Raw genomic sequence first — 17,369 nt, 5'->3', positions numbered from 1 at the left:
CTCGTACTCCAAACCTTGCCGTGAAAACTCAGATGAATGTGAGTCTGTAATAACAGCGCATCGACAGAATCAGGGCATCCGAGCTGAAGATTTGGAAAGATCTGCGGCCATAGATTTGACAGATAACGTATTCATCGGTTCCGTTCCCATCCACTTTTGGCTCCAACTGAGATCATGACCAAAGATACATAAGAGTGCATGGGATTAAAAGGAGCAGAAAATGCAAGTTGAATGTGAGATTATAATGTATTCTAATAAACTATATCAGCAAGAATGCACAAACACTCACCATTATCCAAGAGATCCGGAAGTTTGAATCTCGACAGCTTTCTTCCATCAGTTCCGTTCCGATCCGCTTCTGGCTCCAACTGAGTGACGTTACTGATCATGACCAGAGATATGTAAGAGTGAATGGAATAAACTATATCAGCAAGAATACACAAAGCCTACATACCCGATAGAGCTCTGTCATATCGTAACCACTGATGACAACATCCACGTGGCAATCTTGACAGGATTAAGCCGTACACAATCAGCATCTAAAAAAAAAATTGTTTCTTTACAGTTGAAGCTGAAATATCAACTAGATCTGTTTATTACCATTTAAGACATTTAACACACAGTACCTTCACAATGTTGAACCTCATTACCATTTGTCCAAACTTGTGTCCAAAACCTCTCAACCACTTCTGATTAGTTGGCAAATCTTACAAATCCTCTGCAAATTACCCGTTTAAACACAAAGCCGAAATGAAGATCTCTAGGACATGCCAGATGTGATACGAATGAGTTACTTAAATTGATATATTTGCACCTTTGGAGAGTGGATTTTGTGAGCCAATGAGAGGAGTGTGAAGCACAGATGGATGAAGAGTCATTGAACTGCCTCCTTTGGAGAGATCTTTTGCATAAAATACAGAATGATTAGAAGCCCAAAAGAGAAATTTTAACACAAGGACAATAACAAGATATGTAAGTTGTACAAATTCAAGCTCATATTTCATCCAAGAGAAAGATAAAGAGTTCAAATACCACACACATATGAAAATCTCAGCTGAATTTGAGTTTCCTTGAAATAAAAATATTTATGTATATCAATATAAGAAAAAACATTCTTAAGTTCGTTCTTGATGTGAGCAGGGATTCTTGAGGCAAGTAACAATACAAATAAGTTTAATACACTATGTGTTCAGAGTCATGTATATATGTTCATCGGCCATGAAAACAAAAATTAAAAAAAAGAAGAAGAAGGCATACACAATCATCTTGGTGCCATTGCAGCAACACCGGGCATGAAACTCGACAGCTTTCTTTCTTCTAGTTCTTCTGAGTTAACCGTGATGCTTTATAAAAAAAAAAAAAAAATTAAAAACTCGCGGTTAACAGGCTTAACCGTTTAACTGTTTTTCCCTCCTTTAGTATGCTCAGAGTCTCGAGTTACAACTTGTTTTAAATAAGCCAATGTACTTTACCTGTGATCCAAAAGAGCAAAGGCTATGGTATGTAAATGTTCATAGAATAGACCATATAAAACGACAGTGCTGAGCGTCAACTTGATGACAGTCTCTGACCATAATGAAGCCGTACACAATCATTACCATGTCTGTTCCTACAAATAGCTAACCATCAAAGAAGACAATTCTTTAAAAATAAGACAGTAATTTGAGAAGAGATCGCAGCAATGAATAAAAAGGACACGGTGAGTCAAGGACCACAGCATTATAGTAAAATCAATGTAGTAATAATACCATGTACATATTTTTATCAGAAAAACAAAAAGCAAAATAAAATGTCATTTCACCTTCAAAGAATAATGACGGTTGAAGCAATATATTTCCGGGCCCGAGAGAATGATTAGAACTATGATTCCATTATTGCCGCGTCAGCATAGAGCTGGGTAAATGACCTGCTTCAGAATTAAGTTGATGGCATTCTCTGAAGCACTAGACATTATGATTAATTACAAATCCACGAGGGTAGTCCACGTACACAATTATTTTCTTGCAATATTCGGATGAAAAGTTTCACTCTCAACAACTTTCTTCAATCAACAAGTTTTGGATCCAACTACCTGATCGCCAAAGATAAAGAGTGGACAATGGAATTAAAAAGGAGAAAATATATTTTCCATTTAGAACACATCATTCAAGATGAGATATTTGAATGATTTTCCTCACCTTTGATTAGTACTTAAACCTGTCAGAAAAGCGATCGCAATCGGGTCGGAGAAACTAAGCACATGTTGAAGATGAGCCAGATATTACGATACAAAAGACCTTATTTTTTGCAACAATGGTGGGAAAGCATACCCATTCTCACAAAACTGCTTGTTCACAAAGAAAACAAAATCAGCACTTCCCTCTAATGATTTCTAACTCATAGAAAACCATACAAAACACCATAAGTTTCTTTTCTTCTGTCTTAATAATTCACTTTACTCACAATTCAAAAAAGTTCCTTGTAAAATAAAGATCTATGATCTACATGGTCGTACACTCAAATGATTTTCAAATTTTGATCCGCCACTTCACAACCTAAAACATTATGCTAGTTTCTCAGCAACTACAGAACCTGAACTTCAGAAAACCAAAATCAATGAATTCCGCAAGAGAAACAATTTCGAAAATTTCAATTGCCGAGTCCAATTCAAAAATCAGTCTTTACAAAAGAAACCTAGGTAAAAGTACAATGGTCGTAACAGTAAACCCAGTTTCTAAGCTCTTAAACCTAACGTTTTACTATCGCAGTCCTTCAATTCCTAGAGCAAACACTCCAAATTCGAGAATCACAATTCAAATCGATTCCACAAACCTTATATTTAGTCAAGAGAATCATGGGCACGAGGGCTCTCCATATACTGCGAATATCTTATCGTTAGTCATTAGTGTTTAATAAAAAAAATAAATTAAATGTTAAGGCATTTAATCAGATGTTAAGGCATTTAATAATTTACCTTTAATCAGATTGAACTTTGATTTCAGGGATGTGCAATCTTATGCCAATCTTGGCCTTTATCTTTCTCACACCGTTGCTTCAACAATGGTCTCCCTCGTTGTTGATACAGGCAAGAAGATGAGGAACGGCTTCTTGAATATCTTCCCGAATCTCGTACGTCGATTCAAGACGAAATAGGTTGAAATTTCTGAGAAGATAATCATGAAGAGTTAAGAACTGTAAGTTGAGTTTTGGAAGCGCTAGACAACCTTCTCCGGAGTAATTGATGCTAGGTACAACGCTTTCGTCCCACATAATTAGTTCATTTGGATAGAGTGGAAGTGCATTTACGGATTCTTTTTGAGATTGTTGCTTCTCAAAAAATGATACCATAACTTCAACTGGAAATTGCATTCTTACGGATTCTTAAAAGCAAGTAATTGGAAAGATTGCATGTGATCATAATGAGACTGAAACACCTCATCATCAGTCAACTGTGTCCCAGCATGATCGTTGATTTCGAAACCTTCATAAAATTGCAGCAAGTCAACCAGTTGCGCAAAGAGTTTCCCTTTTTCATGTCTATAAAGTGCACTCAAGTGGCATTTGGGAACTTAGTATCTGAAACAATATATTGGCAGAGGGAAAAGTATTAGACAGCGAAAGAGTATACCGTATAGTATTTTTAATGTTTAATTTTTTTTTTTTTTAATATTTGAAACAGAATAGTTTGGCTCTTGAGATCAAGCTGAAAATTAGTAATCTCACAATAGTCTTATTTTCGGCCAAAAATAAAAGCATACCTCCTTGTTGGGAGTTGGCTCAAAAGGTCAATCAGAAACTCCATAAATCGTTCACAGTTGATACATTAAGAGCCATATGTTCATCATCCCTATTTCCACTCGGTTCCAACGGGAAAACCTCACAATCCAGTATCTGCATGGCATAGAAACAGTATAAATTCATTCATTATACACACACACACACACACACACTAAAGAAATTATTACCATCTAATAATTCAAAATGAGAAAACTACCTTCAAAAACTCTTCCATTAGATTTCTCAAAAACTTCACTAATTCAAGCATATTTGAAGGATTAAACTCTTATCAATTTTAAGAGCTTTTTTTAGTAATTTTCTGAGCTAACATATTAGAAGTTCACGTACCTAATAGAGCTCGGTATAGGATCACGTCCACGCGGACATGGCATTCCGTGAATCTTGAGACATTATGATTACAATCCGTACACAATTAATTATCTTGTTTCAATATCTGCACAAAAGTTTCAATCTTGATAGCTTTCTTCAATCAACAAGTATTGGATCCAACTACCTGATTATCACCATAGACAAACAGTGAACAATAGAATAGAAAATATATTTTCCATTTAGCTACCAAGTCATTAAATTGTTGAGATATTTGAATGCTTGTCCTCACCTATGAATAGTAGTCAAATTACACCATTCTTGCTCCAAATGATCAAATGATATATTCAACATTAATTCCTTGACTTGAATTACGGCCTCCTTGACTAATAATTTCTTGCTGAGGCAGATATTAAAATTAATAGTTGGTGAGTCTGAGGCCATGCACTGAGTATCTACAAATAGCCAACCAATCAAGCACACATTTTTTTGTAAAACATCTACTTAAAATAAATTATTATAAAAAAATTAGCAGTAAAATATATAGAAAATGGAAAAAAGGATGCGCCAGTACATATACATGATGAATGTGGTAATAATACCATGTACATATCTTATCAGAGAATGTAAAAAGAAAAAGGAATACTTTTACCTGTCACTAAATGATTTAGCTTGCCATTTATCTTTCTCACACCGTTGCTTCAATGGTATCAAAAGAGCTTTGTTTTGCAAACACCGTCCTCGATTGACTTGATTTCCACAGACCCAACGATTGAAGACTGAGCCACATCTTAAGACGCAAAGCTTCAAAAAAACCAAAATCAATCAATTCCGCAAGACAAACAATTTCAAAAATGTCAATTGCCAAGTCCAATTCAAAAATAAGTCTTAACAAAAGAAACCCAAGTAAAAGCACAATGGTCATAACAATAAACCCAATTCTTAAGCTCTCAAACCTAACGTTTTACGATCCCAGTCCTTCAATTCCTAGATCAAGCACTTCAAATTCGAGAATCACAATTCAAATCAATTCCACACTCATTTAGTTTCTCAGCTTTATATGGAGCCTGAACTTCAAAACCAAAATCAAGCAATTCCACAAAAGAAACACTGAAGTAAAACCCCAACCCATACTTGATTCCAAAAACGTCAATTGACGAGTCCAATTCTAAAAATCACTGTATACAGAAGATACCCAATAAATAATAAAATCAGAGTAGTCGTAATAGTAAATCCAGTTCTTAAGTTCTCAAACCTAGCATTTTACCATTCCCGTCCTTCAATTCCCAGACCAAGCATGTCAAATTTAATAATAACAATTCAAAATCGATTCCACAAACCTTATCGTTAATCATGAGAATCATCGACACCACGTGCTCGAACGTTCTTCAAGTACTGGTTGACCTCTTTACGAAATGTCTGACACAGACACGGCTCGGATGGGAGTGGCAAAAGAGTCGGTTTTCCTGCACGGCATATCGTCGAACACCTTGCGGTCTTTCTGAAGCGCGATCGAATCAGGGATGATTAAAGATGACCCAGATAGTTAAAAAGCTTCTTTTTTTTTTTTTTTGTATACCCATTCTCGCGAAACTGCTTGTTCACAAAGAAAACAACATCAGCACTTTCATTACGATATGTAGATATATTTACTTCCCTTCAACGATTTCTAACTAAGAGAAAACACCATACAAAACCATAAGTTTCTTTTCTTCTGTCCACGCCTAATAGTTCACTATACTTACAAATTAATTCGAAAATTTCCTTGTAAAATAAATATCTATGTTCAAAATGGTCTTACACAAATGTTTCTTTAATGTCAATCCTTCACTTCAAAACCCAAATCAATCAATTCAATAAAAAAAAATACTCAAGTAAACTGTAAAACCAACCCATACTTGATTCCAAAAACGTCAATTGACGAGTCCAATTAAAATAATCACTATATACAGAAAGATACCCAATTAATAAACCCAGTTCTTATGCTCGCAAATCTAACATTTTACCATTCCCATCCTTCAATTCCCAGACCAAGCACGTCAAATTTAATAATAAGAGTTCAAAATCAATTGCACAAACCTTATCGTTAATGATGAGGATCGTCGACATCACGTGCTCGAAGGTTGACCTCAAGAACCATAACACTATGCAAAGGGACAACGAAGTCTGTGTACGAATCATAACCAACACTTGAGTTTAATAAAAATTGAAATGGTAAGGGAGCGTCAGTAGTAGTAAGAGTAGCATGCACATAATTTATCAGAAAAATTCAAAAAATAATAATAAAAGAATAGTTTACCTTTTTTATGTATCAAAAAATAGAGACGTCCGGGATGTGGGCAATCTTATGCCAATCTTGGCCTTTATCTTTCTCACACCGTTGCTTCAACAATGGATGGCATCCCCCGATTCTTAAAACAGAGAGAGAAGCGGGCAAGCCTTGTTCCGGCAAACACTGAAGCTGAGGGCATTTATAAATCTCCAACTCCTTAAGGTTGGTGAGTTGTTGAAAGGCCTCGCCGTTTAGGGCCAACAGATTCCTACTACGCCACATAATAATATAAGTCAGAGTGGTGGGGAGCAATATTCCATCACCAGGAAACGAATCCCCTTTCCAACAATGGATGGTCAACTCCTTAAGGTTGGTGAGTTGTTGAAAGGCCTCGCCGTTTAGGGCCAATAGATTCACACTATGCCAGATCTCAATCTCAGTCAGAGTGGTGGGGAGCAATATTCCATCACCAGGAAACGAATCCCCTTCCCAACCATCAATGCTCAACTCCTTAAGGTTGGTGAGTTGTTGAAAGGCCTCGCCGTTTAGGGCCAACTGATTGTTACAATCCTGGATAGTAATCTTAGCCAGAGTGGTGGGGAGCAATATTCCATCACCAGGAAACGAATCCCCTTCCCAACCATCAATGCTCAACTCCTTAAGGTTGGTGAGTTGTTGAAAGGCCTCGCCGTTTAGGCCCGACTGACTGCCATGGAGAGTAATCTTAGCCAGAGTGGTGGGGAGCAATATTCCATCACCAGGAAACGAATCCCCTTTCCAACCCCTGATGTCTAAGTGTTTCAATGATGGCCTTTATCATAAGCTTTTCTAGTTTAGAGAGAGAGTCGGGGTGTACATGACAAGCATCCGACGTGTTTGGTAAGCTCATCTTCAACTCCGGACATCCAACTAACTCTAGTTCCCTCAGCCTGGGGAAAACTAGTGTGCCATCTCCACCAAATGACCACTCCTTCCACTGTGGCATATTATATATTCTTAATCTTTCTAAGGATCTGAAAGAGGTGCCACTAGTACTGCTGCCACCGTACAACTCATCACCCACACTCACCACGCTATCAAACCCAGATATACTAAGATATTCGAGGCATGGCAATTGTCCCAGCGGAGGCAAACGGAAACAGCTTTTACACTTCCATAGGATGATCTGTACGATGTTAGAAAATGAATCGCATCCTACCCAATCTGGAAATATTGTGCCTCTGTAATACTCTATGTTGAGATACTTCAAATTTGTATGAGGCCGAAGTGATTCCAATATTTGTCTCTCTCTCTGCGAACTATTTGCATCGTCGGCAGATTCTTCACTCCATTGCAAACGTAGATCTGTAATGCGCTTCTTATTCTTCAAATCAGCCTCCAAAGCCTCATTTGCATCACCCACATTTTCAATACCCAAAATTTCAAGTCTTCCCACGAAAGGTTGAAGTTGTTTAACTTCTTTCATATTAACCCCTGTATCTTCTCCATCGCCAACAACTATTTTACTCAACGTCAGCAAAGACTTCATATTTTTTACTTGGAAGTTCATTTCTTTTACAGGTGTTCCAAAAATATCCAGGTGCCGCAAATTGACAAGCCTTTCCATGTTTTTGGGCAACGCTGTAAGATTATGACACTCCGACAACAATAAGGTTTGCAAGTTGTACAAACTACATATTGAAGCAGGTAATTCTGTAATCTTGGAGTAGGATAAGTCCAAGTACCTCAAATGTATCAAATCATTAATTGAACAAGAGATTGATCTTATTTCTGAACCACGTAAACCAAGAACTCTTAAGCATCTTCCTGATGTCCAAAAGGAGGATCCGGGAGGCGAGCAATAACCGTAAAATATATTTTCTGATCTAATAAATGTGCGCCAATACTTGGTATCACATATACTCTTTAAATCTTCACACTTCTCGCTATATGATAAATGACGAGTGTGCCTTGGAATGCTATGCAAGTCATTGCTCTCGTCCAGCCTGAAACAAAATCCACGGGATACAAACATGGCCAAATCGTGAACAAGGTCGTGCATGAGGAAAATCGAGTTATCTTGACTACTTGACTTCTGAAACAATGACCTCGATACAAGATCTTCAAAGTAGTCTTCTCCAACCTCCTCCATCGTCATAGCTTTCTCATCACTCTCCAAAAATCCTTCAGCCATCCACAACAAGATTATTGTGCCTCTCTCAAACTCGTAGTCTTTCGGAAACATGGCGCAATAAGAGAAACAGCGTTTTAGATGTGTTGGCATGCGGCGATAACTCAACCATAAAGCGGGAAGGATGTTCTTTTCTTCACTATACAACTTATTCCACGCATCACTTTTGAGTATGTTTTCCCATTTCCTTGGATTTCGTTCGGATCGTAATAGACCGCCAAGAGATTTTATAGCTAAGGGAAGACCTTTGCACTTCTTCACGATCTCTCTTCCAATCGCTTGCAAATCTTGATGTGCATGAGCGTCTTCGTTGTTTATAAAAGCATGCCGTGAAAACAACAGCCAAGACTCTTCGGCCGACAAATCAGCTAACTGATACATAGTAGTTTTTCCAATTGCCATAAGAGAGGCAACTTTTTTGCTTCGTGTTGTCACAATGATCTTACTTCCTTCCGCTCCAGATTCGAAAGAGCTCCTCAAACCGTCCCAGAGAAGATAATCCTCATTCCAAACGTCATCGAGAACCAGGAGAAATTTCTTCCCTCTCAAGGAATCTTTCAACTTCTGTTGAATCTCAAACGGCTCTTCAGATTGACAATTTTGTGACGTGACCTTTTCCAAGATTAGCTTTGTAATCTTAGAGACGCCAAAATCATCTGATATTGTCACCCACGCTCTAAGATCAAAATGATCCTTGACCTTATTATTGTTATAAACGAGCTGGCCAATGGTAGTTTTGCCGATACCACCCATCCCGACAATCGGAATGATAGATAATTTTTCCTCACTATCATCGCTGGAGAGCAACAAGTCAATGATAGCCTCTTTGTCACCTTTCCTTCCGTAAATGCTAGATTCTTCAGCCAACAGAATGGGTGGCCTTTGAGAGGGAGGTATTTCGCCAAAACCTTCTCGCAGACCAAGACCATCCTTTTGGTCTAAAAGATACTTGATACTATCACGGATCTCGATAGCTTCTTTCTTGACCATATCATCAAATCCAGTAGTACCGAACAAATCAGTTAGGATACTGGAACTTGAAGGTTGATGAGGTTCCAGCTCAAGCCTCTGTGCTTCGCTGGCGATGGTAGCAACCAAGTCATCAGCGCGATAGACCATGTCTTTGAGCTCATCCAACCACTCCTTGATATTCTTGTCTGTGATCAACTTCTCCTCTGCATCGTCGACCAGCTTTGTCACTGACCTCAAGACGTTCCTCAGATCACCTAAGACATCAACAACCGGTTTCTTTCCATGGAACAATTTGGGGATCTCTTTCGGAGCCAACCTGTCGAACAAAACTTGAAGAAAAGCAGAGAGAAAAGCTCCTCCAACCAGCAGATCAGCCATCTCTATCACTTACACAGGTTAAGATCCTCTCTTATCTACCAAAAATGATAGAGTTAGAGTAAGACCATTCGAAAAGTAATTAATCCAGTTATACTGTTGCTTCCCCACAATTTATCGTAGCCAATTAAAAAATAAAAATAATAAAAAAAAACTAACCAGGAAAACAACGTTCCTCTGTAGAAGATGATTTCTTGATCTCGCCAAAAGATAAAGGGTTGCTCTATTTTACACCTAACCAAATATAGAATTAAAGTAAGACAGTATGCATTCAGTAATTACTTTGAATCCAAAGTTGTCTTCTTAACAAGTTTCTATAGCAATATGTAAAGAATCAAAGTATAGCGTTGCATGGGGGTTTGATTATCAATATTAGAAGCGTTGACTCTTTTTTTTTTTTTTTTTTTACTTTTCCTATCACAAGGAAACAAAAAATGTTCATGGGCGTCTTATCATATAGCTAGTGGGCACTGGGAAAGCAAAAAATTATTACTCTATTACTGCACATCATCTAAAAAAAAACTTTATTTTAGCCTCCTCAACTCGGTTTTTAGTTTAGTCTCTGAATCAAAGTAACTAATTTGATTCCAAAGTTGCACTTTTAACAACCTAGCATAGCAATAAATACAAATTTATAGAACTATAAAAAAACAAAAACAAAAAACTTACAAGAAGATGACGTTGTTCTTGTTCTGCAGAAGATGATTTGTTTTCACGACTGAGCTTCGTCGAACATTTGCAGAGAGATAATCGGAGAAGAATTTGAAAAAGGAATATTTTTCATTAAACTAAAAAATAATGATGACAGAGTATTTATAACACATTGTTACAAAACAAACGACAAAGAAAGCATAAAAGGAATAAACGACAATAACAAGCTAAAACGACCTAAACCAAACTATCTATTCCAATACTCCCCCTCAAGTTGGCAGGTAGAGATTCTTGACTGACAACTTGGAAATAATAGTTGCCAAAGTCGAAGATGGAAGCGGCTTGGTAAAAGCATCAGCTAGTTGATGATGAGTTCTCACAGGCAAAAGCTTCAAATCCCCACAGTTCAAATGATCACGGACAAAGTACAAGTCGACCTCGATGTGCTTTGTTCGTTCATGAAACGAAGGATTTGACGCAATGTGCATCGCCGCCTGGTTGTCACAGTATAAAACTGGAGAACTAGAACATGAGACCTTGAGATCTCGGAGAAGTTGCTGCAACCAAATAATCTCTGAAGTTGCAGCAGCCATCGCTCGATACTCAGACTCGGCTGAGGAGCGGGACACTGTATTATGTTTCTTTGACTTCCACGACACCAAGGCTCCTCCTAAGAAGACGCAGAATCCTGTGACTGAACGCCGAGTGTCAGCGCATGTTGCCCAATCTGCATCGGAAAAGCCCTGTAGCTGCGTTGAAGACTTTGCTGGATAAAACAACCCAAGCCCCGGAGACCCTTTAATGTATCTGAGCAAATGATGAACAGCTTGTAAGTGAATGTCACGAAGAGCCTATAAAAACTGGCTCAGAGAGTGAACAACATAAGTAATATCAGGACGCGAAATAGTCAAGTACAACAAACGTCCTATTAAACTTCTATAATGCTTAATATCCTCTAATAAGACACCAGTTTCAGAATTTAATGAATGTCTGGGATTCATCGGTGTATTGACTGGTTTCGAATCCAAGAAACCATAGTCTTCAAGGATTTGTAGGGCATAGTGTCTCTGACTCATCACAATGCCTGTGTGTGACCGGGCAATCTCAATCCCAAGAAAAAACTTCAAAGGACCAAGATCCTTCAGCTTAAACTTGGTGTGCAAGTAAGCTTTCACATCGTTAATGACCAAAGGGTTTGGACCTGCAACAATAATATCGTCAACATACAATAGTATAGCCACAAAATTATCTGAATTACCCTTAGTAAAGAGAGAGTAATCAGATTTTGATTGAACAAACCCATGATCAAGAATAGACTTGGTGAACATGATATTCCATTGTCTAGAAGCCTGTTTCAAACCATATATAGACTTATGTAAACGACAAATCGGTTTAGGACCAATATGACTCAGCTCCCCCTGAAGAGAATAACCTAGAGGAACATCCATGTATACCTCCTCAAACAGATCACCATTAAGAAAAGCATTATTGATGTCTAGTTGGGCTAAACACCAATTCTGTGAGGCAGCTAAAGCAAGAACAACCTTAACAGTAACTAATTTAGCAACCGATGAAAAAGTATCAAAGAAATCAATGCCCTCCCTTTGGGTGTAACCCTTTGCAACAAGTCTGGCTTTATGCCTAGACAGGGTACCATCAGCATTGAATTTGTTTGTATAAAGCCACCTGCAGCCAATTGCCTTTTTACCAGGAGGCAGATTAACAACAGACCAGGTCTTATTGTCTTCCATGGCTTTGAGCTCATCATGCATAGCTTGTTTCCATTGTGGAAATTTACAAGCTTGATGGTAATATTGAGGCTCAAAGTGGTCAGATATGGACAGAACATATGATCTGTAATTACTAGAAAGGTTGTCATAAGAAAGAACACTAGATAAAGGGTGAGGAGATGGATGATGTACACCTGATTGGTTGCAGTGAAAATCCTTCAAATGGGTTGGAGGTGCTCTTGGTCTTGTAGATCTTCTGACTGCAATGACTAGTTCAGGCAGGATACCAGGTTGAAGAATAGACTTAGGCTCAGAATCATGAGTCTCTTCAGTGTCCTTAGACTGACTTGAGTGTGCAGAGTGATCTATGGATTCTGTGAAACTCATAGGAACAGGTAAGACTAAATCCGGGAAAGGATCAGCTTGAGCATTAGTATTCTTTTGATCATGAAAAGGAAAAATATGTTCATGAAACACAACATCTCTAGAGATAAACACTTCTCCCCGACCGCCTCTCTTAACTTCGTCAAGAAGTAAACCCACCCAGATGTGGTCTCCGAATCTCCAACATCGAATGCTAGGGGGAAGATCTGCTCGTTTGCGTCCATCGCGCAGGCCGAAAAGAGAGTACTTTTAAAATAATTCTTCAAAACGTACCGTCAACGATAATGACAGGACGACATCACTTCCATCCTCGTTTCCATGCGCTAAGAGACATGAAAAGGTTTTTGAAATACCGGGCTCGTACAGTGGTCACAATGTCGATGGAAGAACCTGGATTAGTTTCCTCTATCATAAACTTCAAAGAAGGTAAATTACCGAAAGATTCTTTCTCGGTGCCGTATAACAACTCCAACGCCTTTTCTTTGCTTCTCCAAGCTTTTTTATACTTCACGTCCACCCCATAATTCTTCTGCATATGAGCCATGATGTCTCTCGGCCTATACGGAGACAATGTGGGATCTCTGTATTTGTCCTTCATAAAAGTCCCTATCAAAGTACAGGTGGCATGAGGGTGCGTTCCATTTCTGAACTCCGTCGAACATGTATGAACAGAGTCGAATATGAAAAGATCAGATGTTATGACATATTTCAACGGCTAAATCAATAAATACGTCACTACTTACTTCTTAAACCACTTTGCATATAACTAAACTTGTCCCTACTGACTACATACTTCATACATACAGATAAATAAAAATAATCATAAAAAAACCAAGTTTGTAAGTGGCAGAATTAATCACCTCTGAATCTGAAATATTCTCGTGTTCCTCATCCTAACTTCCCGAACAGCCCAAGTGCACGTAGGATCGCGACAAACCACATGGATATACGTTCTAGTAGAGCTTCTGGTCTTGTAACTGAAATGATTTTGAATCGCAAACAAGTTCAAATGCATTTGCAATGCTTTTTTGTTCGCGTACATTCCTCCTTTATAAACAGTTTTTGGGGAATCGATACCAACCACTTCGACGGATCCTTCATCCATACTCATTGTTAACCCATGCGCTTCAGAAGACGCACCCGATTCACCAGAATAAATGCTCTAACCCGATTCATCACCTTCATCGCTGCCGCGCTCATTACCCATCTCATGTAAGGCTGGAGTGGAGTCTTCTAGAAGTTGGTCTTCTCGAGTTGGTTCGACTGCAACTCATTCTTGTGGAGGTGGGACTTCTGCACCTCTGTCTTGTGGAGTTGGGACTTCTGCAGGTTCAGCTTTTGCACAACCACTCTCGACTGTGTTCGGAGTTGAACCACACACGCAGTGTCATTTTCTTCGCCCAACGGTAAAATATCCAAAACCAGGGAGAATTTCCTTGTATCCGATTTCTGTTTCCGAATGTGCAAATAACAAGCCAAACTCATGTCAGAGTCAATCGTTACAGGTTTTACCGCTCCTTCAGTTTCGTATTTAACATTCAACCTATGTATTTCTGGATTCAACTTCCCCTCTGAACCCGCAAACAATAATTTCATAATATCTTCGTAGTTTATCGTCGGCGGTATGAGCAATGCATGTGTAACACCGGCTTGGTAATAGTCGTCTCTGAGCCATACACCGCTATGCTTGACGAACGTAAAAATATCTCCTTTCAAAACTGCACATCAAAAATCTCAGACACGACATGTCACTACCGTTTAACATGTCAGTAATCGCTACATATCACTAATACATGCATATTTCACTAATTAGGTAACATGTCCCTAAATCTTCAAATCATTGACTTAAGTATATATCACTAATCAACTTACATGTCACTGCATCTTCAAATAGTTTCTTGTACATGTCACTAATAAACTTACATGTCATTACATCTTCAAATAATTCATTCTTGTACATGTTACTAATATATAATGATGTCACTAATCAACAAACATGTCACTAAACCTAAAACAATTAACTACTGGTACATGACAATGTCACTAATCAAGAAACATGTCAATAAACTTAAAACAAGTAACTACATGTACATGTCACTAATATACTATGATTTCACTAATCACCTACCACGACACACTAAATCGTAAACATGTATAGTCTCCCCACTAATTACCTAACATGTCACTAATAAAGAAACACACAAATCAATTATACGTTTCGTTCACCATAAATCTGCTACAGACCTGATCACTGGACTGTGCCCTTGACGGACTTAGCCGACGACTCAAAGTTTGCATATTCTCGGCCGGAGACCCATGGGAACAGAGGTTTGCAGATTCAGAGGATACAGCGACGAAGCTGTTATGGCAGCGATGACTCCGATCGAGAAGGGAAACTGGACTGAGAGAGAGAGAGAGAGATATCCACAACAACAATGATTCCGAGAGGAAGATAGATGATTACTTGGACTGACAGAAAAATCGAACACTCGGAGCGAGAAGGGAAGCTGGGCTAGACTGCGAGAGAAAGAGATCCACCACCGAGATGTGATTCCGAGAGAGAAGGGAAGCTTTGCTGGACTGAGAGAGAGATCAACCACCGAGATGTGAGCTGCGAAAAAAATTAGGGCGAGAGATGGGCTGAGCGGGGAAAAAGAGAAAGAAAAAGAAAAAGAAGAGATAGATTGGTAATTAGTTTTAGGGTATAATATGTAGAATTTTGTTATCTCTCATTTGACTTAGGGTAGGATTTTTTTTTACTAGTCCTAGTTTGGTAAATTTTTAGAAAAAGTAGGAAATTGGAAATGTCCTTTAATTTAGTTTTAGATAAGGAAATGTCCCTTTATTTATTGAATGAATACGATATATATTAGTAATACTACACACGTATGTATTATATATGTATACGCTTAAAAGTTATTCTTGATGTAACGTTTAAATTTGTTATATTATTTATTAAAGGATGATGAAATAAAGAATAACGTTTAAAGGATAAAGAAAAAGAATTATATTTCATTAATTATAATGGAAAATGTCTATTGTATTTGTATAGACTACAGTTAATCGATATCCAAATCTTCATCTTTAATATATAATACACGTGCGTCCACTTTGTATATATGTACGGCTGAAATTGGCTAAATAATAACCATAACTTTTGTTCATTGACTTTGTTTTAAAGCTATTTACGCCAATTAATTGAAGATCATTATACGTGGCTCCATTAAGAAAATAGTCAACTTAAACGTTTGATATTACTAAATAGTCAACGTTTTATAAATTTTAGGTAAATAGTCATTTTCATGTATTTATATACATAAATCTTAGATAAATAGTTATCTTTATATATTAGGTCACGTCATTATTTACGATTATCTACTTAAGATTTACTAAACGTTGATTATTTAGCAATGTCAAACATTTAAGTTAGCTATTTTTCTAATTTTCTGTTATTTTATTTATATTATCTATGGATTATGATTTTAATTCTTACCATCCGCTTGTAGGAATGTTGTAATTGCCGACAAAAATATAAAACTTGTGATAATACTTTACGAGAAAGCATTATTTCGAATCCTAATCAACGAGAAAAAGCCATACACTTGGTTGTAGTAGCGTGGAAGCACAAGTTCGTTATCACAAGTCACAACCACTACCCAAATAACAAAATTATAATTGCTGGTCAGAAATCTTTCATCGCCCAATAAATGACAAATTGTATCTTGAAGATATCGGCTGTGTACATTTGAATAGCTTCCATTGAAAATGATATTCAACTAATTTAGATGAAATCCATTAATGTGCCCTTGGTTTTACTATTGGGCTATAAAGTTAAAGCAAACTTTAGTTGTGGACTACATGTGGCAAGTTAGGCATTTTTTTTTTAGGCAAATGATAAAAACGTGTTGATTTCAGGGATACAATATTCAAAATATGACCAAACACTTTTTATACGGTTGGTTGGTTGTGTTACTAATTAATACTAATTTGAAAATAAACGAATTTATCGTCAAATTATCACCATTGCACGTTTGCACTTCATAGCTAATCTCGGAAGAGAACGTACGTATTCATCGGTTCTGTTCCCATCCACTTTTGGCTCCAACTGAATGATGTTGCTGATCATGACCAAAGATACATAAGAGTGCATGGGATTAAAAGGAGCAGAAAATGCAAGTTGAATGTGAGATTATAATGTATTCTAATAAACTATATCAGCAAGAATGCACAAACACTCACCATTATCCAAGAGATCCGGAAGTTTGAATCTCGACAGCTTTCTTCCATCAGTTCCGTTCCGATCCGCTTCTGGCTCCAACTGAGTGACGTTACTGATCATGACCAGAGATATGTAAGAGTGAATGGAATAAACTATATCAGCAAGAATACACAAAGCCTACATACCCGATAGAGCTCTGTCATATCGTAACCACTGATGACAACATCCACGTGGCAATCTTGACAGGATTAAGCCGTACACAATCAGCATCTAAAAAAAAAATTGTTTCTTTACAGTTGAAGCTGAAATATCAACTAGATCTGTTTATTACCATTTAAGACATTTAACACACAGTACCTTCACAATGTTGAACCTCATTACCATTTGTCCAAACTTCAATCGGCACATATCTTCATTCTCTTGTGTCCAAAACCTCTCAACCACTTCTGATTAGTTGGCAAATCTTCTTGCAATATTCGGATGAAAAGTTTCACTCTCTACAGCTTTCTTCAA

At 37.7% G+C, this 17,369-nt stretch overlaps 1 protein-coding gene and 1 long non-coding RNA gene across 4 annotated transcripts; both read right to left on the bottom strand.

Moving 5' to 3' along the window:
- Window positions 1–2,329: 2,329 nt before the first annotated feature.
- Window positions 2,330–10,583, bottom strand: LOC149382823 (putative disease resistance RPP13-like protein 1). The gene is made up of 14 exons (XM_089628832.1): window positions 10,542–10,583; window positions 10,032–10,106; window positions 7,114–9,910; window positions 6,383–7,061; window positions 6,163–6,249; window positions 5,424–5,676; window positions 4,736–4,887; window positions 4,376–4,538; window positions 4,105–4,270; window positions 3,738–3,870; window positions 3,414–3,555; window positions 2,954–3,142; window positions 2,812–2,857; window positions 2,330–2,571 (listed from the first exon to the last, which is right to left on the bottom strand). The coding sequence occupies exons 3-4, from the start codon at window positions 9,873–9,875 to the stop codon at window positions 6,395–6,397; spliced, it is 3,429 nt and encodes a 1,142-aa protein (XP_089484958.1). The 5' UTR covers window positions 9,876–9,910; window positions 10,032–10,106; window positions 10,542–10,583; the 3' UTR covers window positions 2,330–2,571; window positions 2,812–2,857; window positions 2,954–3,142; window positions 3,414–3,555; window positions 3,738–3,870; window positions 4,105–4,270; window positions 4,376–4,538; window positions 4,736–4,887; window positions 5,424–5,676; window positions 6,163–6,249; window positions 6,383–6,394.
- A 6,109-nt stretch (window positions 10,584–16,692) lies between these two features.
- LOC149382822 (uncharacterized) lies at window positions 16,693–17,325 on the bottom strand. 3 transcript variants are annotated; one of them, XR_016301894.1, is made up of 4 exons: window positions 17,214–17,325; window positions 17,042–17,126; window positions 16,877–16,968; window positions 16,693–16,755 (listed from the first exon to the last, which is right to left on the bottom strand). It is a non-coding gene; the product is annotated as an uncharacterized LOC149382822 (long non-coding RNA). The 3 variants fall into 3 exon arrangements; XR_016301895.1 differs by having other exon boundaries at window positions 17,238–17,317; XR_016301896.1 differs by having other exon boundaries at window positions 16,719–16,742.
- Window positions 17,326–17,369: the final 44 nt, after the last annotated feature.

The sequence above is a fragment of the Urtica dioica genome, chromosome 10 (assembly GCF_054948205.1).
Source record: "Urtica dioica subsp. dioica isolate 48M chromosome 10, U.dioica_male_clone48M_v1_H2, whole genome shotgun sequence".
NCBI lineage: Eukaryota > Viridiplantae > Streptophyta > Magnoliopsida > Rosales > Urticaceae > Urtica > Urtica dioica.
This window is presented reverse-complemented; position numbering and strand designations above follow the sequence as displayed.